At 51.2% G+C, this 21,692-nt stretch overlaps 2 protein-coding genes and 1 pseudogene across 4 annotated transcripts; 2 read left to right on the top strand and 1 right to left on the bottom strand.

Moving 5' to 3' along the window:
* Nucleotides 1–3,674: 3,674 nt before the first annotated feature.
* Nucleotides 3,675–7,122, top strand: GSTT2B (glutathione S-transferase theta 2B). 2 transcript variants are annotated; one of them, XM_055254332.2, is made up of 5 exons: nt 3,675–3,806; nt 4,448–4,535; nt 5,835–5,985; nt 6,078–6,209; nt 6,604–7,122. In XM_055254332.2, exons 1-5 carry the CDS (start codon nt 3,695–3,697, stop codon nt 6,811–6,813), a joined length of 693 nt encoding a protein of 230 aa, XP_055110307.1. In that variant the 5' UTR covers nt 3,675–3,694; the 3' UTR covers nt 6,814–7,122. The 2 variants fall into 2 exon arrangements, with proteins under 2 accessions (XP_055110307.1, XP_055110306.2); XM_055254331.2 differs by having other exon boundaries at nt 6,078–6,251.
* Nucleotides 7,123–13,089: 5,967 nt separating this feature from the next.
* LOC129468579 (glutathione S-transferase theta-4) lies at nt 13,090–19,841 on the bottom strand. Of its 2 annotated transcripts, XM_055254333.2 has the most exons (5): nt 19,633–19,841; nt 18,142–18,229; nt 15,892–16,042; nt 14,776–14,952; nt 13,090–13,425 (listed from the first exon to the last, which is right to left on the bottom strand). In XM_055254333.2, exons 1-5 carry the CDS (start codon nt 19,754–19,756, stop codon nt 13,228–13,230), a joined length of 738 nt encoding a protein of 245 aa, XP_055110308.2. In that variant the 5' UTR covers nt 19,757–19,841; the 3' UTR covers nt 13,090–13,227. The 2 variants fall into 2 exon arrangements, with proteins under 2 accessions (XP_055110308.2, XP_063479531.1); XM_063623461.1 differs by lacking the exon at nt 15,892–16,042 and having other exon boundaries at nt 13,156–13,425; nt 14,776–15,034; nt 19,633–19,825.
* Nucleotides 19,842–20,926: 1,085 nt separating this feature from the next.
* On the top strand, nt 20,927–21,288 carry LOC129468582 (eukaryotic translation initiation factor 4E-binding protein 1-like; annotated as a pseudogene).
* Nucleotides 21,289–21,692: the final 404 nt, after the last annotated feature.

Genomic DNA, 21,692 nt, shown 5'->3' with positions numbered 1-21,692 from the left:
AGCAGAGGCCAAGAGGCCAAGGTGGGAGCCCGGAGAGGGGTATAAGAGTGTGCAGGCAGAAGGGGCCACCTGGAGGAGTAGGAGCAAGGCCTTGAATGCGAAGTTCAATGACTTGTACTTTAGCTTCTGGGCAGTGAGGAACCATAGAAAGTTCCACACAGAAGGACAGGGTCAAGTAAGTGTTTGCCAAAGCTGTTTTCAGAGGTCACATGGAAGCTAGAATGGAATGGGGTAGGAGACAAAAGGAATGCAGGCATGATATCTGGAGGAACTGTGGACCAGAGCCTTTGCAGATATGTCTTCTTTACAACCAAGGAGACAGATAGCTCCGTGTCTTTATTCTACCCACACAGCATCCCCTCAGTGGCTCAGCAAGTCTGGGACATGCACTCACAGCAAGAAAAGCTGCATTAAGGTCTTCAGATTCTCTTTAACAGCAGGTTCTACTGGAGGCAGGTCCTTGGCCTTCAGGACAGCTGCGAGGGCCTCCTGGAAGAGGTCCTCCCCCACTGCAGCCTCCACGTGTTGGGCGCCATGCTGCCATCGTGGGTCTGCTTTCAAAGACTCAGCAGCCAGCACTGATGGGCTAGGGGAAGACAGAGTCAGCGGAGGGGCTGGGCATAGCCAAGTGTAAGGCAGCATGACCTGCTTTAGGGGTTCTCTGATTGGATTTTCTCTCCTCCACCATGTGTGTGATGGGCTAGGATGTCCCCATCCCTGGGGACACTTGGAAGCCTCTTAATACAGCTGCGGTGAGGGGTTTGTACAGCCCCATTTTATAGATGAGGACACTGAGGCTCAGAAGGAGAAGTGACTCACACAGGGTCCCACTGCCAGAAAAGACAACATGAGGTGGGATGTCAGTTCCCTTCCCGGATACACCACTGCCCAGCGGGCCACCCCACCCCATGGCATTCTCATGCATCAGCTCCGTGATTGCCACCAAGTCAGCCACAGAGATACGGGACCCAGTAAGGAAGGCCTGGTCCCGCAGGAACTTGTCCTCAGGCAGCTGCAGGCATCCGTCCAGCTCAGCAAAAGTGGCCGCCAACATCTCTGGTGGCACTGACTCACCCAGGAACACAGGGATTATTATCTGGTGGGCCTACAGGCAGAGAGAGGGGTCAGGGTCTGCCCAAAGCCCATCCTGGTTCCCACCCTCATCCTATCACCACCAGTCCTTGGGATTTCTGCTCACCTCTGCTCACTTCTTTCCACTTACAGCCGCCAGTAGCCCTCATCTCCTACTCAAACAGGGACAGCCTCCCCTTCTCCCTGGGTCTTCACACAAGGCAACCAGTGGGATCTTTCTGCATTCTCAATCTGCCCATACCCTCCCTGGCATAAAGCCTTCCATGGCTCCCCACTGCCCTCATGAGAAAGGCCTCAACACAAAGCCAGCCTTCTCCAGTGCAGTAGCCATCCCCTCCCCACATTTCACCTCACCTCCTACTACCCCCCACTTATCAAATGGGAATGTGTGTATGAATCCTCCCTGGAATCTGGTTACAGTTTGTGCTCTCAATTGGTAAGGTCAAGTGGGGCCTGAGCCTCTGCATTTCCAACAAGCTCCTGGTGACACTGATACTCCCAGTCCACTGACCACACTTTGGATAGGAAGAGTCTACACTCGCTCTACTCAGCTTCTCTCCATTCTGTCCTCAAACACACCACGCTTCCTTCCCCACCAGCTGGAGGGGGCTCTGCTCCCAGGCCCCAGAGGTCAAGGCAGACACAGTTAAGGTGTGGAAACCTCCTTATTGCCCAGTGGATCCTCCAGAGAGGCGGTCCCTTACTTTCAGCAGGGCGCGTGTCTACCTGTTTCATGCTCTCTCACACACAGGGTGCCACCCCCGTGCTGGGCACTGGGTAAGTGCTCTGTACATATTAATTAGGAGTACTCATTTCAAAAACGTGCACCTTTGATAAATAAAAACAGTATGTGCATGTTGTGTTGGTGTGTGCTTACTTGATTATTACTGAAGTTAAACATGTTTTCATCCATGTATTGACCATTTCTCTTTGTCCTTCAGTGAAACCTCTGCTGATTTCCTTTGCTCATTTTTTTCCTGTCTCTTCGTCTCATGAGTTTCTCTTCTTTTCGTTTGTTCGTTTGTTTGTTTTGAGACAGTCTCGCTCAGTGGCCCGGCTGGAGTGCAGTGGTGTGATCTCAGCTCACTGCAACCTCTGCCTCCAAAGTTCAAGTGATTCTCCTGTCTCAGCCTCCCGAGTGTGCCACCGCACCCAGCTAATTTTTGTATTTTTAGTAGAGACGGGGTTTCACCGTGTTGCCCAGGCTGGTCTCAAGCTCCTGACCCCAACTGATCTGCCCACCTCTGCCTCCCAAAGTTCAGGGATTACAGGCTGAACCACCACACCCCACCTGTCCGATGGGTTTCTAAGAACATCTTAAAGAACATTACTTCCTTCTGACATATCTTTTACCAAGATCCTTCCCAGTTTTTTGCTTAAGTTTAATCCATTTTTTCTTCCACAAAGTATCCTTGTATATGTATTGGTTTTTTCTTTGTTGAGTTCTCCCACTGTTCTGAGGCTTAGAAAGTCCTTTCACACCCAGACATCAGAGAAACAGATCCCATGAGAGTAGCTGGGATTGCAGGTGTGGGCCACCACGCCCGGCTATCACTCCCTTTCTCTGAGTCAGCTTTTCTCTTTCAGACTCGTCTACTCCTTGAACTCAGGAAATGTCACTACAGGTGGCCCCAGCTCCCATTTACCTCCCCACAGGGAGCTCCTCTCTCCAGTTCCAATTTCAAAACTCCCAAGGAAGCATTCTGGTTCACTCTCTTGGGCCACTGGCCAGAGGGATGGGATACTCTGAAAGACTCAACTAGAGTCCCGGGCCCAGCCCTGGACCGTCACTGTGCCCCCTGGTGAGATGCCAGGGCTGGGATTCACGAAGAAGAAAGGAGATTCCCGCGCAGTCATTCCTGCACCCTGCGGCTGTGGGCTCCCTGCCCCCATCCTGTGCACGAAGGGAGAGCTCCCGCTGTCTGTCAGCAGCTGCTCTGCAGGGGACAGTCTGGGCGGTAGAAAGTTCATCCTTAACCCCAGCCTTCCAGTCAAGGTTCCCACCAGTCTGGGACACCTGCAAGTGTCACATCCCGCTGGGTGAAACTCTAAGATCCCTTTTAGAGGATCCCATTCCCTCCCTCCCTTCCGCCGCCAGGCAGCGCCGAGAAACAGAGCTCTGAACGAACCCTCAGATGTCCGTGCGCTGGGGCCTTTCCAGGACGGCGCGGCCCAGTCGTTTCTGGGTCGGGGCGACGCCTGGAACCGGGCAGGGTCCCTGGCACCGGGATCCCGAAAAGCAGACCTGCTTCTCCCTGTCCAGCTCGTTCCCCTTCCCCTTGCAGTCGGCCCCCTGCATCCGCGTCCTCCCTCCCAGTCGAGGGCCCCCAGCTCCAACTCCACCCTCCTAGCTGTGGGTTCATAGCGACCGCCCTGCCTGTAGGGGCGCACGGACCTGGTGGTGGAGTCTTGGCCGAGCAGGACTGGACAGAAACCGAAGGGGCGAGGCGGGTCCGGGGGTGGTGCGCTCCAATTGGGTGCTGTCCCCAGGGGGTGGGGCCTGAGCCCCTATTTCCCGGCGCGCCCGGAACCTGCCACAGCTGCTGCCCACACCGCCCTCAGCGCCTTCACTGCCATCCCCGCTGTCCTTGCTGCCCCCGCCATGGGCCTAGAGCTGTTTCTGGACCTGGTGTCCCAGCCCAGCCGCGCGGTCTACATCTTCGCCAAGAAGAATGGCATCCCCTTAGAGCTGCGCACCGTGGATCTTATCAAAGGTGGGCCCAGCCCGTTTCCCCGTGTGTCCACAAACCGAGTGCACCCGCAGGCCCCTCGCCCTGCTCTGCCCTGAGCGTCTCGCCGCCCTCACAGCCCCCTCACCTCCTCCTGCAGCGTCTGCCACCAGAGAATGCTGTCGACTGAGTGGCCTTGGAGGGATCACAGCCTTCTCTGAACCTTAGCTTGCCTTCTGAAAAGGAGGATAACGTTACCTTCTGCTCTGTAGGGGTGGAAAGAAAATACTGAATGGAGTTTACAGAGTTCTTGCGTGGAATGCACGCATATAAATTCACAAAGCCCAGAAGACCTTGGGAAGTAGGACATGCTGTTGTGAGAATTAAGAGATGGGAAGAGATGAGCCACCCCAGTTTGCCTCCCGTCCCCTGGCCCACCAGAGTCCTGGTTAGAAAACTTCTCTTCATCCACCTGCTGCACCTGGCCCCACCCACCAAAGCCCCCCAGCTGCCCCGAAATGTGGCAGGGCAGGGAGGCCCACCCAGGGAGTGGCGCTGATCTAGCCCTCTGGTCCCAGACCTTGCTGTTTCTCAGGGCTGTGGGGCTCCGCTTGGGGAGGGGCAGGGAGGGTGTAGAGGTGCAGCGTTTTTACTCTGAAGACCTTTTCTGACTTCTTCCTCTTCAGGGCAGCACAAGAGCAAGGAGTTCTTGCAGATCAACAGCCTGGGGAAACTGCCGACGCTCAAGGATGGTGATTTCATCTTGACAGAAAGGTGCCCTCCTTCCCTCTCCCCTCCCGCATCCGGAGCCCATGTGACCCTGGCTCTCCCCACTGGCCCCGGGCCCCACTGGCCCTCCCGTACCCCATGGGGCAGCGAGGGAGGGGAAAGTCGAGGGATCTGGCCGGGCGCGGTGGCTGACGCCTGTAATCCCAGAACTTTGAGAGGCCAAGGCGGGCGGATCACGAGGTCAGGAGACCGAGACCATCCTGGCCTACATGGTGAAACACCGTCTTTACTAAAAATACCAAAAAAACACAAAAAAAACTAGCCGGGCGTGGTGGCTGGCGCCTGCAGTCCCAGCTACTCGGGAGGCTGAGGCAGGAGAATGGCGTGAACCCAGGAGGTGGAGCTTGCAGTGAGCTAGCGCCACTGCACTCCAGCCTGGGCGACAGAGGGAGACTCCTTCTCAAAAAAAAAAAAAAAGAAAGAAAGAAAGAAAGAAAGGAGAGGGATCTGGGGAGAAGGTACAGCTTGGGGTGTGTCCCGGATGAGCAGGGGCTGACAGAACATGTCCCTGCACCTCTCATCTTCAGCCTTTTCTGAGCCCCAGGGACTCTCCACTCCCAGACTGAAGGGTATTAGAAGAGAAGACAAGGGAACACGTTTCCACCGTTGCACAGAGTAGGTTCAACAAATGCAAGCTGAAAAGAGCCTCTAGTGACTTGTCGCAGACTACCCCAATCTGCCCTGGCCGGGCCTAGAGGCCAATGCCATGGCCCAAGGGCACAGCTCGTGGTGAGGTCCAGCTGCTGGGCAGGAAAAGGACAAGAGGTCAGGTGGCTGCAGAAGTGATGGCTGGGGGCCTGTCAGAGGAGGACCAAAGACATTCCTCCCCTCGTGATCCCTGACCCAAGCACGTGGACATGCAAGGGACTCCACGGAGCATCCACTGTGTGCCAGCCCCATGCAGGGTTCCAGGGGTCCAGGGAGCCTATTCTGAGCTGCACCGCCTCAGACAAGTCACTTGACCATTCTGACCTTGAGTTTTCTCTTGTGCTAAAGGGCTAACAGGAGTCTCTACCTCATAGGGCAGCTGCTGGCATATCACAGAGATGAGGTTCTCAAAGTGCAAAGCAGAAGGTCCAGCCAAGAGTCGGTGCCCAAGGCAACAAAGACAGGAGGAGACTCGGAGGAGGAGGGGGTGGTGTCAGGGAGCTGGAGATGGAGGGCGAGGCTGGAGGGCAGTCCTTCAAATGCAGAGAAGCCCCCGGGCCCCACTGGCTGATGGGAGCAGCTGGGGATAAAGGCCTGGTGCCAGTGTCCTTATAGCCACTGCCCATTCGTTCCCAGCTCGGCCATCCTGATTTACCTGAGCTGTAAGTACCAGACGCCGGACCACTGGTATCCATCTGACCTGCAGGCTCGTGCCCGTGTTCATGAGTACCTGGGCTGGCATGCTGACTGCATCCGTGGCACCTTTGGTATACCCCTGTGGGTCCAGGTGAGGAGAGCCATCTGGAGAGTGGTTGGCCATCAGAGAGTAGTTGGCAGTAGGCAGGGGCCACAGACTGACCCACTGTCTGCCCCCATCAGGTGTTGGGGCCACTCATTGGGGTCCAGGTGCCCAAGGAGAAGGTGGAACGCAACAGGACTGCCATAGACCAGGCCCTGCAATGGCTGGAGGACAAGTTCCTGGGGGACAGGCCCTTCCTTGCTGGTCAGCAGGTGACGCTGGCTGATCTCATGGCGCTGGAGGAGCTGATGCAGGTGTGAGCTCAGCCTGTGGGCAGAGTCCCTCTTCATGTCACACCCATGAGGCAGACAGAAACACTGAGGCCTGGAGAAAGCCAGGACTTTGCCTGGAGTCACAGAGCACGTCTCTGGATGATCTGGGGCCAGAACCCTGAACTTCTGCCTCTTGCCTGGGTGTGGGGTCTCACCCCGGCTGCTCTTGGGCTCTAAGGCTGAACATACTGCCTGGGCCCCTGTGATCCATTCACTTAGGGGCTGGGGAATGGACCATGTCTCTGATACTTCTGCCCATGGTTCCAGCATTCAGGTCGGCAGTGACAACTGGGAAAGTTGTATCCCCACAACTTTTTCATCCTTGTCCCTACAGCTGGTGGCTCTCGGCTATGAACTGTTTGAGGGACGGCCACGACTGGCAGCATGGCGTGGACGAGTGGAGGCTTTCCTGGGTGCTGAGCTATGCCAGGAGGCCCACAGCATCATCTTCAGCATCCTGGAACAGGCGGCCAAGAAAACCCTCCCAACACCCTCACCAGAGGCCTATCCGGCTATGCTGCTTCGAATTGCCAGGATCCCCTGAAGGGTCTGGGATGGGGGCCAGGAGATGAGCAACAAGGATTCATTCTGTTACTTACTTCCCCCTTTTCATCTTTCCCTCTTGCCCCAGTCCCTTGTCTCCAGCTTTATGTGAAGCTTTGCACAGACGAGACACTCAGTGTCGTTGGCAGTGCTGCTACTCCTCAGGTGCAGCATACATAACCAGTAAGAGACTAAATCTGCAATATATAAAGAGCTCCTACAAATCAATAACATGAAGAACACTCAAAAATTGGCAAATATCATCAGTGTTTTAAATAGAATAAAAATTCCAAACACTTTGAATAGAGAACCAAGAGTTACTGGTTTTACTACATCGTTGTATTATACATATGGAGTAAAAGTATGTGCTAGTAATCCTCATCATGGTTAACCAAAGTAACCTCACAATAACAAGTCAACATAATTGTATCACCAGGGCAACAAAATATTAAGTAAGTAACCAATTCGAATTGCAAACTATTAAAGGATATAGATGATGTTTCGCAGGGCATAGCAACGGTCTTTGAAGTCTAGGAAACTTAAAAGATTTCTTTTAACAAGCATTCATGTCTTCTAGGACAGTTTTGTAATAACAGCAAATAGTAAGATTATACATTGTCACACAGACCTCGCTGTATATCCATGGGATGGACCCCACCACAATTATTTTAACAGAGAGAACTTGATATCAAGAATTGGTAACCAGGCAGTAGAGAACTCCAAAGACAGAGAGAATCCAGATTAACACGGAGGTAAACACTGCAAGAAGCTACTACCCCTAGGGCTGGGGGATCAAGGGAGGAATTAGGAAGACCAAGATGCTGGAGGGGCCCTGAGGAATTCAAACCTCCAAGAAAGGTGTTGTCCATCCCCCCTAGCATCACCTTCCAAGAAGGGCAGTGTTCCCCAGTTTGCCTTGAGGTCTTCTCAGGAGGCCATGTGGCTGTGGATGCAGTTCTCAAATGTGACAGTAGACACTGCCGACCAATAAACAGGATGTTCCATACACGCTCTGGGCTACTTGCCCACATGTCTTGTGGCCTTGGGGCCCCCCATTTCCCATGCCTGCCCTGTGCCCACCATGTGCCACTGTATCAGGGGACCTGCCCCGATAATCACATAGGTTCTTTTCTATTTTTCCTAAGCATCGGCCGGCTTGAGAAATAAAGGGACAAAGTACAAAAGAGAGAAATTTTAAATCTGGGTGTCCGGGGGAGACATCACACATTGGTAGGATCCGTGATGCCCCACAAGCCACAAAAACCAGGAAGTTTTTATTAGGGATTTTCAAAAGAGGAGGGAGTATGCTAATAGGTGTGGGTGACAGATATCAAGTACTTAACAGGGTAATAGAATATCACAAGGCAAGTGGAGGCAGGGAGAGATCACAGGACCACAGGACCGAGGTGAAATCAAAATTGCTAATGAAGTTTCGGGCACCATTGTCATTGATAACATCTTATCAGGAGACAGGGTTTTGAGATCAACTGGTCTGACCAAAATTTATTAGGCGGGAATTTCCTCTTCCTAATAAGCCTGGGAGCACTATGGGAGACTGGAGTCTATTTCATCTCTGCAGTCTCGACCATAAGAGACAGGCCACGCCCAGGGGGGCTGTTTATATGCCGATACCTCCATCTGCATATTCTCTTTCTCAGGGACGTTCCATGCTGAGAAAAAGAATTCAGCGGTATTTCTCCCATTTGCTTTTGAAAGAAGAGAAATATGGCTCTGTTCTGCCCGGTTCACCGGTGGTCAGAGTTTAAGGTTATCTCTCTTATTCCCTGAACAATTGCTGTTATCCTGTTCTTTTTTCAAGGTGCTCAGATTTCATATGGCTCAAACACACATGCTGTACCATTTGTGCAGTTAATGCAATTATTACAGGGTCCTGAGGTGACATACATCCTCCTCGGCTGACAGGATTAAGAGATTAAAGTAAAGACAGGCATAGGAAATCACAAGGGTATTGATTGGGGAAGTGATAAGTGTCCATGAAATCTTTACAATTCATGTTTAGAGATTGCAGTAAAGACAGGCATAAGAAATTATAAAAGTATTAATTTGGGGAACTAATAAATGTTCATAAAATCATCACAATCCACGTTCTTCTGTCATGGCTTCAGCTGGTCCCTCTGTTTGGGGTCCCTGACTTCCGGCAACACCACTCCTAGCTGGAAGTATTCCAAGTAACCATTGCAACTGTCCTGCCTTAAGGGTGCCTGGTGGTGGCTTCTGTCTTAGGTCCCATTCTGGCTCTCTCTTCCAGTGATTTCTCATACTTTGGGGGACACTCTGGCCTGCTGTCCTGGCCTTTTCTATTACCACCCCCTCTCCCCATCAGGCACTGGGGATGGCGGCCACAGCCTGTGCCTTCTTGATCCATGCTGGCTGCCTTGGGATTGTTCCTTATTGGATGGTTTTGCTTTCAACAGACACTCCAATAAAGTACATGAAATAAAGAATAAACAGTCAGTCCCAGTGGCTGTGTAGGTGGCAGTAAGTCTGGGAGAGCGACCTCAGCTGAGCTAACCATGGTGTGCATCATTGTCAGGCAGGGCCAGCAGGATCCTCAGGTCACCTGGCAGGAGGAGGGGCAGGGAAGGGTCCCTAGAAGTGACCTTGAGTTCCACTTAGTGCTCTTGGCAGAGGGAAGGGCTTGGGCTAGTGCTGGAGGCATGGAGATGGGGTGTGTTCAGGGCTCTCCAGCAGTCCAGGCATGGGAAGGGGACACTGAGGGCCAAAGGCTGAGGTGACAACTGGGAAGGGAACTGTAGCAAGGTGAGGACTGGCTTTTGGCCATGTGACTGAATTGCCTGTGTGTGGTGCGTGTGTATGTGTGTGAATGCCAGTGAACTGTGTGAACGTGAGTGAATTGTGTGATTGTGTTTATGTGTGGGTGTATATGTGTGTGATGTGAGTGAACTGTGTGTACATAGGTGTATATGTGTGTGAATTTGAATGGTGTGTAAATGTGACTGAGCAGTGTGAATTTGTGTATGTGGGTGTGTGTGAATGAGTGAACTGTGTGATTTTGTTGGTGTGAATTGTGTGCCTCTGTGTGTGAGGTCTACGTGTGTGTGTGTGAGTGAACTGTGTGATGACTTTGTATTAAACAGTCAGTGAATGGTGTGGTTGTGTATGTGTGTGTATATGTGTGTGTATGTGTGTGTATATGTGTGTGTGTATGTGAATTGTGTGTGGGGTTGGTGTGTATGTGTGTCAATGTGAGTGAGTTGTGTGACTTTGTTGAATATGAGTGAATTGTGTGATTATGTGGGTGTATATGTGTGTATATGAGTTAACTGTGTGACTGTGTGTAAATGTTATGATTGTGTGTGTGGGTGTATATGTGTGAATGTGATAAATCGTGTGACTGTGTGTGGACGTGGGTGGATGTGTGTGTGAGTGTGCATGGCTGTGTGTCGAAGAGTGTGTGAGTGTAAGTGTGCAGGTGGTAGCTGTGGAATTAAGGCACATTAGGGGAGTCCTTCCTTGGCTCTGGTCCTTGGTTGCCCTCCTATGAAACAAGTTGGGTGAATTAGGCAGTCTCTGGCATTCCAGGATTTGGTCTCAGGTCTAAACAGGATTTTGTAAAGTGAAAGCACCATCCCTTGGGCATCCCAGGAGGTGTCCCTGCCCTCCATGGCTCGCCTTCTGCCACATGGCCCAGCAGCAGCTACTCTGCAGGGCCATGTGCTGCCATGACAGGTACTCATCCCCACGGGCGCGGGCCTGCAAGTCCTGGAGGTACCAGTGGTCAGGTGCTTTGTGTACATGCAGCTCATATACAGCAAGATAGCCACACTGGGGGGACATGGCGGGGGGAGAAGACATGCCCTGAACACTCTTCAGCCATTTTCTGGGGCATTTTCACTATCCCCATGATGCAGAGGAGGGATGTGAGGCTCAGAGAGGTTAGGTAACTGCCCAGGGTCACACAGCCTAATTGCCCTAATAAGTAGAAGTAGTGTGAATGAATCATTCTTGTCCTGTTCCTGATCTTAGGGGGCAAACGCTCGATCTTTCACAATGAATGAAGTATGGTGTTAGTTATAGGTTTCTCATAGATGCTTTTTGTCAAGTTGAGGAAGTTCCTTTCTCGTCTTCATCTGCTGAGTAATTTTATCGTAAAAGGATGTTAGATTTTGTCAAATGCCTTCTCTGCATTAGGATGATCATGTGACTTTCTATTAACGTGATATGCTACATTGATTGATTTTTGTATGTTGAACCGCATTTGTACTCCTGGGATAAATCCTATCTGGTCAAGGTGTATGATCCTTTTAATATGCTGCTGGATTTGCTTTGCTAATATTTTGCTGAGGATTTTTTTTTTTTTTTTTTGAGACGGAGTCTCGCTTTGTCGCCCAGGCTGGAGTGCAGTGGCGCAATCTCGGCTCACTGCAAGCTCCGCCTCCCAGGTTCACGCCATTCTCCTGCCTCAACCTCTCCAAGTAGCTGGGACTACAGGCGCCCGCCACCTCGCCCGGCTAGTTTTTTTTTGTATTTTTAGTAGAGACGGGGTTTCACCGTGGTCTCGATCTCCTGACCTCGTGATCCGCCTGCCTCGGCCTCCCAAAGTGCTGGGATTACAAGTGTGAGCCACCGCGCCCGGCCTTGCTGAGGATTTTAACATCTATATTTATAAGGATGTTGCTTTGTAACTTTATTTTCTTGTAATATCTTTTTCTGTCTTTGGTATCAGAGTAATTCTGGCCTCATAGTATGAGTTGAGAAATATTTCTTCCTGTTCTATTTTTTGGAAGAGTTTGTGAAGGCTTTATGTTAGTTCTTCAAGCTTTTGGTTGAATTCACCAGTGAAGCCATCTGGTCCTGGGCTTTTCTTTGTGGAATTTTTAAAAATAATTAATATTTTAATCTCTTTATTTGTTACCGGTCTATTAAAATTTTATCTTTCTTCTTAAGTCAGTTTTGGCAGATTGTGTGTTTCTAAAATTTTCCCACTTCATCTAGGTTGTCTAAATTGTTCACATATAATTATTCATAGTATTTCTTTCTAAACTTTTGTATTTCTCTATGACCAATGTGATGTCTCCATTTTCTTTCTTTCGGCTTCCATTTCATTTTTTCATTTTTGTTTTTGTTTGTTTTTTGAGATAAGGTTTTTCTATGTTGCTCAGGCTGGAGTGCAGTGGTGCAATCACAGCTCAGTGTAACCTTGAACTCTTGGACTCGAGTGATCCTCCCACCTCAGCCACCCAGTTAGCTAAGACTACAGGCGTGTACCACCACACCTAGCTAATTTTTTTAAAAAATATATTTTTTAGAAAAAAGTCTCATTGTGTTACCCAGGCTGGTCTCAATCTCCTGGCCTCAAGTGATCCTTCTACCTCTGCTTTCCAAAGTGCTGGGATTACAGGTGTGAGCCACTGCACCCAGCCTACACTTTCTTTTTTGGCGAATAATTTGACCCTTATTATTTTCCACTTGGCTATTCTAAGTATAGGTTTGCCAATTTCGTTGATCTTTGCAAAGATCCAATTTTTGGTTTTATTGATTTTATTGCTTTTCTATTTCATTTATCTCCATTCTAATCCTTATTACTTCCTGTTTTCTACTGGTGTTGGGTTTAGTTTGCTCTTATTTTTCTAGTTCCTTAAGGTGTAAAGTTAGGTTATTGATTCAAGATCATTCTTCTTTAACTTACGTGTTTACAGCTATAAATTTTGCTCTTAGCACTGCTTCTGCTGCATCCTATAAATTTGGGCATGTTGTGTTTTCATTTTTATTCGTTCAAGATACTTTTTAATTTCCCTTGTGATTTCGTCTTTGACCCACTGGTTGTTTAAGAGTGTGCTGTTTAATTTCTATGTGCTTGTGAATTTTCTAGTTTTCCTTCTGTTCTTGATTTTTAACTTTATTCCACTGTGTCCAGAGAACATACTTTGTATGATTTCAATCATCTTAAATTTGAGACTTAGGACCAAATATATGCTCTATACTGGAGAATATTCCATGTGCTCTTTAGAAGAATGCTTATTCTGCTCCTCTCGGGTGGAACGTTCTGTTCATGTCTAGTGTGTGTGATTGGTTAATTGTGCTTTTCAAGTCCCCTATTTCCTTGATGGTCTTATGTAGTTTTTCTATTACTGAAAGTGGGGTATTGAAGTCACCAACTATTATTACTCACAATGTAACCATATTTAACCCTTTACTTTTAAAATTCTTTTTGGAAACTGGAAGGATCTGTAACCACCACCCACTCCCACATCAGACCCTATGCATATGCCAACTGTCTGCTGCTCAGCAGCTGTGATGGTTGTTCCAGTTCTTTATTAGGCAAAGAAAAGTTTTTTTTTGTTTTTTTTTTGTTTTTTTTAGCATTTCCTTTAAGGAAGGTGGCTCAGATTGCTAAGCCAGCCAGGCCCTGCACGACGGGCTGCGCCTAGGGTCACTTGCTCTTCTTCAGCAACTCAGAAATATTCTCCTTGACCATTGGATCCAATGTTGAAAAGTCCCAGTCGGCCGACTGCATTAGGCGGTCATGGGCCTCCCTAAAGAGGCCAGAGCCGATATTCAGCTCCACCCGCATACGCCACGCAGCTAGCTTGGAGCTGTTGAGGAAGACATTATAGTTGGCTGCCATGGGCTGTGGATAGACAAAGAGGAAGATGTGGTCAGCCTGGGGACCAGCCCCACCTGGGTCCTCTCCCACAGCCTCAGGCCCATGCCCCCAACATCTACCTATGCAAAGAATTAAGCTACTGACCCCCAAGGCCTGAGCAAGGGGTCACAGACTATGTAATAGATGTAGGTGGGGATGGAGGATCCAGAATCCCTCAGAGTCCTTAGTCACTGGTCTTCTTGCTCCAAGCCTTCTGAACCATGCTAAGAGGGCTCCTGGCCCAGGCACCTCCCACTTCTCCAGCCTGCGACCTCGCATGAATCCTGCCTTCTTGCAGGGAAACCCCTTATCCCAGGTGTGTATATGTGGATGAGGGAGAGAACTCAGGTTTTTTCCTCCATGTTTAGCCTCCCACTGTGATCAAGCTCAGGGGCTAGGATGGGAGACCTGGCGGGCAGTCTATTCTGCAGTTTGGCTGGCTCACTAAGACAGTCTACCTGTAGTTTGGTTTGCACTCAAGATCTTTGGGAAGCCCAAGAAGGGGTGGGTGTGGGTGAAATATAAGGGGTGGGGACGAAGCATATGGCTGGACCCTTGGGGCAGGCCAGAATGATTTTTACTGGTGCTGATCTGCCCTGCAAACAGACCGAAGACACTAATTTTCATATCAGCCAGAGATCTCTGGGATAAGGAAAAGAACACTGCATTTTCTGGTCAATACTCCGGGACCCCAGGTGCCTCCTCCCGGGCATATCTCTGGCTGATATGCAAATTAGTCTCTTTGGTCAGTGTGCAGTGCCCTAGCTGGTGTGCAGGATGGCCAGTTTAGACCCTGGCCAGTGTCTTGAGAAGCAGAACTGGTCACCCTCCCCTGCATGTAGAGGCCACATAAATGCCCCACACTCAGGTGTGCCTCCAAATGCACAGTGGATGCCCCTCAGACCCAGCCAGGAGAGCTGTCCTCCATAGCTGTCTGTCTGGAGCTCTGGGAAAGAGGCAGGGCCAGAAGGACACCCAGGAAGCCAGTGAACATTTCCTGGAGAGTCCAGCAAGAGGAGGAGGTATCTGGGAGGCTGGTGGATTGGGCAGGAAATGCAGTGTTCTTCTCTATCCCAGGCTCACCCTCCAGCTCCTCCCACATCGAAGAATCTTTGTCAAGTGTGGAGAACTGTGATCCTTCCTGATTCATAATATTCTGTGCTTCCTGTTGCCCCCAGATTGAGTCCAGGCCCCCAGACCTGGTTCCCACAGCCCCCATGGCAGCTCTGCCTGCCTTTCCCGCCTCACCAGCCTATCCTCAAGTGATGGCCCCATTGGTCACAGAGGAGTCCTACCTCTGCCCAGGGTCTAACCCTCCTCCAACCCACCCCACACCTGCATCATCTCCACCACGGCCACCAAGTCAGCCAGTGAGATTTGGTCCCCGGTGATGAACATCTTATGCTGCAGAAAATACTCCTCGAAGAGCTGCAGGCTGTTCTTCACCTCTTCCACTGTATGCTCCATCTTCTCAGCTGAAACTTCCTCCCCTGTTATCTTTGGGATCAGCAACTGGCCAGGGTTGGGAAGAGGAGGGAAGAGGAGGCTGCACTCCAGGGCCACCTGCCCTGCCAGGTCTCTGTACTCTTGTCTGCTGGATAGATATTGAACACTTCCCAGGATATAAAGCAATTTCACCTCTTTTAGCAGTTCTGATTGGTGGAAGTTGCCGGGAACCATGTGTTCACAAGGATTTGGGGAGCTCAGCAGGCATAAATCCTGTGATTGATTAGTGATGCCTGTCACAGGCATAGAATTCGAAGTAGAGACACACGTACTGGTTATTTGTCATCTTCCAATTTTCTATAGGCCTTTACTCTTTTTTGTTTTTGTTTTTTGAGATGGGAGATGGAGTCTCACTCTGTTGCCCAGTCTGGAGTACAGTGGCACAATCTTGGCTCACTGCCAACTCCACCTCCTGGGTTCAAGCAATTCTCCTGCCTCAGCCTCCTGAGTAGCTGGGATTACAGGTGCCCATCACCACACCCAGCTAATAATTTTGTATGTTTAGTAGAGATGGTGTTTCACAATGTTGGACAAGTAGGTCTTGAACTCCTGACCTCAAGTGATCCGCCCGCCTTGGCCTCCCAAAGTACTGGGATTACAGTTGTGAGCCACCGTACCTGGCCTTCTACAGGCCTTTTGATGCTGAGATTCTCTAGTTCAGAATGAAATGCCTCGAATCCTGTCCTGGGTGAGTCATATCAGCCCCTTCTGTATGCCCTTCCCCTCGCCCTAATAAGAATCTTTCATGCCCATTGTTTCAGTCCACAATCCTGACAGCTCTGTAAGGCAGGCAGGAGAAGGAGCTGAGCAAATGAGGCCCAGAGAGGGAGGGAGACTTACTTGAGTTCACCGGCAGTCAGCAGGGCCAGAACTGGCCTCCAGCCTTCCTGACTCCCTTGTGCCCTTGTCCCCTTGTCCCCAAGCCCCGGAAGAGACCCTGCTCACCTTGAGCCAGACTATCTTCTTCATGGGCAGATGAAAGGCCATGTGTTGCCAAGCCATGAACTCTTCCACACGGGCACGTGTGTGCAGGTCTGGGGGGTACCAGTGTGATGGTGCGCTGTACTTGCGGCACAGGTAGTAAAGGATGGCCACACTGCAGAAGGGGCCAGTCAGGGCACTGCCCTTGCTTTCCTGAGTGCCACTACATCAACCACCCTGGTGTGGCCTGGGCCCAACTGCTGGGGCTTCCAGAGCAAAGAGGAGCCCAAATGACCACAAGAAAGGCCTTCACCAGAGCTGTCTGACAGTCAGTAAGGGCTGGGAAGGAGCCCTGCAGGGTGAGTAGGAGTTGGGGGCTGGTGGTGTAACAAAGAGTAGGCCAGCAAGGGGAACAACACGTGTTGAATTGGGATGCTGAGGCGGAAGGATCAGTTGAGCCCAAGAATTTGAGGCTGCAGTGAGCCAAGATCACACCACTGCACTCCAGCTTGGGTGAAAGAGCAAGATCCTTTTTCAAAAACAAAAACAGGGCAGGCACGATGGCTCACACATGTAATCCCGACCTTCTGGGAGGCCAAGGGGGGCAGATCCCTCAGGCCAGGAGTTGGAGACCAGCCTGGCCAACATGGTGAAACCCTGTCTCTACTAAAATGAAAATACAAAAATTAGCTAGTTGTGGTGGCACACACCTGTAATCCCAGCTACTTGGGAGGCTGAGGCATGGGAGTCACTTGAACCTGGGAGGCAGAGGTTGTAGTGAGCCAAGATTGTGCCACTGCACTCCAGCCTGGGCCACAGAGCAAGACTCTGTCTCAAAAAACCAACAAAGAAAAACACATGCTGAAATACGGGGTAAAGGGAGCAAGACGAATTTGAAGAAAGGAGAGTAGGGGGGTGCAACTGGAAGAAGGGTGGGGGTGACTGGGGAGTGGTGAGGCAGCCAGAGACACTGTGGAGGCCACAGAGGGTAGCCCCTGGAGATGCAGGGAGGTTATGGACTTAATCCTTAAGATTAGGCATTATATAAGCCAGGGCATGAAAGGATCCATCTCTCTGGTGCTGGATGGAGGGTGAGCCCGAGGGGGCAGAATGGACAACAGGGGTGCCAGCAACTATCGGGAATGTTGTGGTGTCTGGGAATGGTGGAGGCCATGGGGACAGAGGGAAGGGGACGGAGGGGAGACATGCTTCGGAGGGGATGTCCTAGGCCTTGCTGATTGATGGCTGGTGTGGGAACCTCCGCAGGACAAGGGCTCCTTTATTATCACCAACAGCAACCATGCCAAGGTAAAAAGGTCAGGGCATGGAGAGAGCTATCGATTAAAAAGTGGCAGGAGAGACAGCAACTGGCTGCAAGACTCAGAACTTCTTTGGATCCTGATTCAAACAAACTGCCAAGAAAATATTTAGGAGATAATCAGAGAGTTTTGAACAGGAGCCACATATTAGATGAAATCCAGGAATTACTGTTAATTTTATGAGGTGTCTTAATGGTATCGTAGTGACGCTACGCTCTATCCTAGCCCAGGCTGGAGTGCAGTGGCACAATCAGAGTTCACTGCAGTTCTAAACTCCTGGCCTCAAGCGATCCTCCCGCGTCAACTTCTCAAAGTGCTGGGATTAGAGGCATGAGCCACTGTGCCCAGCCTGTTGCTTTTTTTTTTTTTTTAAAGAACGCTTATCTCTAAGAGGTATGTTCCTAAACATTTATTGATTTATTTACTTACTTATTTTTATTTTTGAGATGGGGTCTCACTCTGTTGCCCAGGCTGAAGTGCGATAGCTCAATCTTTGCTCACTGCAACCTTTGCCTCCCGGGCTCCAGCAATCCCTCCACCTCAGCCTTCTGAGTAGCTGGGACTACAGGTGCAGACCACCATGCTGGCTAATTTTTGTATTTTTTGTAGAGATGGAGTTTTGGTATGTTGTCCAGGCTAGGCTGGTCTTGAACTCCTGAGTTCAGGCCGTCCACCCACTTCAGCCTCCCAAAGTGCTGGCCCCTAAACATTTATGACTGGAATGATGGGGTGTCTGGGAGGCAGGGGAATAGAAATGATGTAAAATGCACCCCAAGTTGGCAACAGTCAGAGCTGGGCGATGGGTTTGTGGGGTTCCTCATGCCCCTCATTAGTTAGTATTCACTCTCCTTTAGTGTACGTGTGAGATTTTCCATGGCAAAACAGACAAATGCTCGCACTGAGCCTCCCAGGAGGAGCAGAGACAGATGGTGCAAGGGCCCTGGGGAAGACTTACCTTTCACTTAAGATAAATTTCCCATCTTTGAGGCTGGGCACCTTCTTGAGTGGGTTGATGTCAATGTATTCTTTGCTGTGGTGGTGACCTGGGAGGGGCAGGGAAGGTCTGAGGCTGTGGGACTCCAGGGGAAAGAGAACTGAGACTCCCAGAGACACAAACGCCTCCATCTCTATTTTCTCAAGAAGAGAGAACTGAGGCCCGGAGGGACATGGCGGCTCACCCCAGGTCACAGGGCAAGGCAGTTGCAGAACCGGACTGGGGTCAGAACTGCTGGCTCCCAGCCTGCTCCACCCTAGGTTTGGTGACTCCCGTGCCTCCTACCTGTGTCCCAGGACCAGGACGACCCTTTTGCCCAGAAGCTGGAGGCCTCCAGTGCCCACCCCAAAAGCTGGATCTGAAAACACAGCCTTTGAATCACCCGAAGCCCTGAGGGCCTGAGTCCCATCCGCAATCCCATCGCCCTCACTCTGTCCCCTCTTTAAGGAAGCCAGGCCCAGCACACAGCTGGACATCCAAAGGGAAGCCTCTCAGACACAATCGGGGTCATCTGAACCTGAACAGGGAACCTGATGTGGGGGCAGGAACTGAAACTCTTCCTGGACCAGCTGCCTCCAGTTGGAAACATTTCTGGGAGCTCCACTCGCACCCCGTTCATTTCCACAGCTTCCCTGTCTCTTCCTCTGTGTTCTAGAGGCTTCTGCTTTTGCAGGCTGAGCTTTTGGAGTCCTTCTGTGCTCAGGATGGAGTTGGAGCCCATCCCTCTGACCCTCACTCGGGATCAGTGGAGCCCTGAGCCTTTCTGAACACTGGGGAGGATGGTATAGACGGACTGTGCACTTTCGCCCCCTTTGCCAACCTGGCGGGCAGGTGCTAAGTTCACAAGGTCCTAGAATCCCACAAGGAAGCCAGGGTGCCTGGTGGGAGCCCAGGGAGTCCCAGCTGCTGTTCCTTCCCCCGTCTCCTCGAAAAGCCTGTTCATCTCTGGCGTGGGGACTGTCATTAGTGGGGAGTGGCTAAGGTAGGCTAGACAGGGACGCAGCCTACAAGCCCTGTGGCAACTTTTCCTTCCCTGCGGACCTCTGGGGTGATTCCCTTGTCTCTGTCTCTGCTCCTCAGAAACGCCCCTATCAGGCTGGGTGCGGTGGCTCACACCTGTAATCCCAGCACCCTGGAGGCTGAGGTGGGCAGATCACTTGAGGTCAGGAGTTTGAGACCAGCCTGGCCAACATGGTGAAACCCCTGTTATAAATACAAAAAATTAGCTAGGCGTGGTGGCGGGCACGTCTAATCCCAACTACTCTGGAGGCTGAGGCAGGAGACGCACTTGAACCCAGCGGAGGTTGCAGTGAGCCAAGATAGCACCACTGCACTCCAGCCTGGGCAACAGAGCGAGACTCCATCAGAAAACAAGAAAAAAAGAAAAGCCCCAATCTGTGTGGCCCTGCCTCCCCCCAGGACCAGGCCTGCCAGGCAGCAGTGGGAGCTGACCTTTCAGCAGATCCACAAACTGAAAGTTGAACCGGATGTCATGCTTCTTGGAGAAGATGTAGACGGCACGGCAGGGTGCTGACAGCAGGTCCATGTAGAGCTCCAGGGCCATGCTGAGACACATGCCGGGCCCCACAGCCACAGCCGGCCAGCCACAGACCTGGGCCTATGTCTGGCCAGAGTCCCTGGCCCTGTGCCCTCTCCGATCTGGGCCCAGGACCCTGCATTCTGGAACCTCTTGTTTCCCTTTGTGTTGTCGTAAGGCCAGGAAGCCTGCAATTCTCACAGCAGCAAGGACTGTAAGGAGGCCCAGGAGTAGGCTGGCAGAGGCCCGTGGCAAAGGTGTGGCAGCCGTGACCCTACTCTCCCCCTCTCACGTGTGTCTGTGTCCCGTGGCACCACCTCACAGGCACCCTGTCTGAGAAGGGATTATGCCTGGGAATTCCCAGGGGCGGACTTTGATTGCAGAGCCTGACGAAAGGGGCTTTGCAGGGTCCAGAATGAGGAAGAGGCAATGAGAATTATCCCTGGAGGATTCTAGAAGTAGAGACGGAGTATCCACAGGTGAATCGAGCCTGAACTATGACTAGAAAGGAATTGGGAGAAAGAGACACAGGAACCTGGGAGCTTCGGGAGCAGTGGGGACACCACCACCAGGAAGTCGGGGGCACTCGGCAATAAAAGTCGCAGATGCAATAAAACTTTTAACATATTGTTGTATAATGTACAATAATGTATAAAAATACACCCCCCAGACATTACTGTTCCAACTCTAGCTCTATCTATTGCCTTCCTCATATGAATCCCTCTCCCCATACCCCACTCTCTAGTTAATCTTAACTAGGCCTCCTGTTTATATTAGCCACATCAAGCCTAGCTGTCTACTCTATCCTATGATCAGGATGAGCATCTAATTTGAAATATGCACTAATCAGTGCACTACGTACAGTGGCCCAAATAATCTCATATGAAGTCACTCTAGCTATTATCCTCCTATAGGTCCTATTAATTAAGTGCTTCATTTAATTTGTATATACTCACTGGAACAGAAGAATTTCTCGGGCTGCTCCTACCATCATGACCTCTGGCCATAATATGATTTATTTCCACACTAGCAGAAACTAACCGAGCCTCTTTAGACCTAACAGAGGGGGAGTCAGAATTAGTCTCGGGCTTTAACGTTGAATATGCTGCAGGCCATTTGCCCTGTTCTTTATAGCAGACTATATAAATATCATTATAATAAATGCCCTGAATGCCGCAAGAGGTTCGCGGGTGCAGCGCACAGGAGACCATGTCTGGGGACAGCAGCTGCAGCAGACCCCAAGCTGGGCCATCTCCGCCACTTGCCAGGTGGTGCTCGGCGAAGGCAAGCAGCTCCCACCCGCGCGGGGAATATAGCGCGACCCCCGGCGGCATGGTCTTCAGCACCACCCCGGGAGGCACCAGGATCATCTACCACTGGAAATTCCTGATGGAGTGTCGAAACTTACCCGTGACCAACACACGCCCAAGGGATCTGCCCAGCATTCCCGGGGTCACCAGCCCTGCCAGTGATGATCCCCCCAATGGAAGCCAGCCAGAGCCACCTGAGCAATAGTCCAGAAGATAAGCAGGGCGGGCGGTGAAGAAGCACAGTTTGAGATGGACATTTAAAGCACCAGCCATCGCATGGAGCACTGCCAAGGGACCCCTCAGGCCCTTCCCAGAGGAGTCCCACCAGCCAGGCCTTATGAAAGTGATCATACTGGGCAGGTGTTGGTGTGGGGCCGGTCATCCCAGCCCTCTCTCCCTCACTCAGGGCACCTGCCCCCTCTTTGTGAACACCAGTAGGCACCTCCTTGTGCCTCTGCTGATGCAGGAGCAGCTGCCCCAAGGGGAGTGACCCCTGCCAGCACACCCTGCAGCTGAGGGCCAGGAAGTGGACAAGAACGAACCCTTTCTTCCAAATGATCAGCTCTTCCAGCCCCTCGCTGGGGGCTCAACCACCCCTTCCTTAGGTTGATGTGCCTGGGAGAGCTCCCCTCCCCCTCCTTCCCTAAGACAGGAAATAAAAGTCA

The sequence above is a fragment of the Symphalangus syndactylus genome, chromosome 18 (assembly GCF_028878055.3).
Source record: "Symphalangus syndactylus isolate Jambi chromosome 18, NHGRI_mSymSyn1-v2.1_pri, whole genome shotgun sequence".
NCBI lineage: Eukaryota > Metazoa > Chordata > Mammalia > Primates > Hylobatidae > Symphalangus > Symphalangus syndactylus.
The sequence above is the reverse complement of the archived record's forward strand: the minus strand, read 5'-3'. Positions and strand labels throughout refer to the sequence as shown.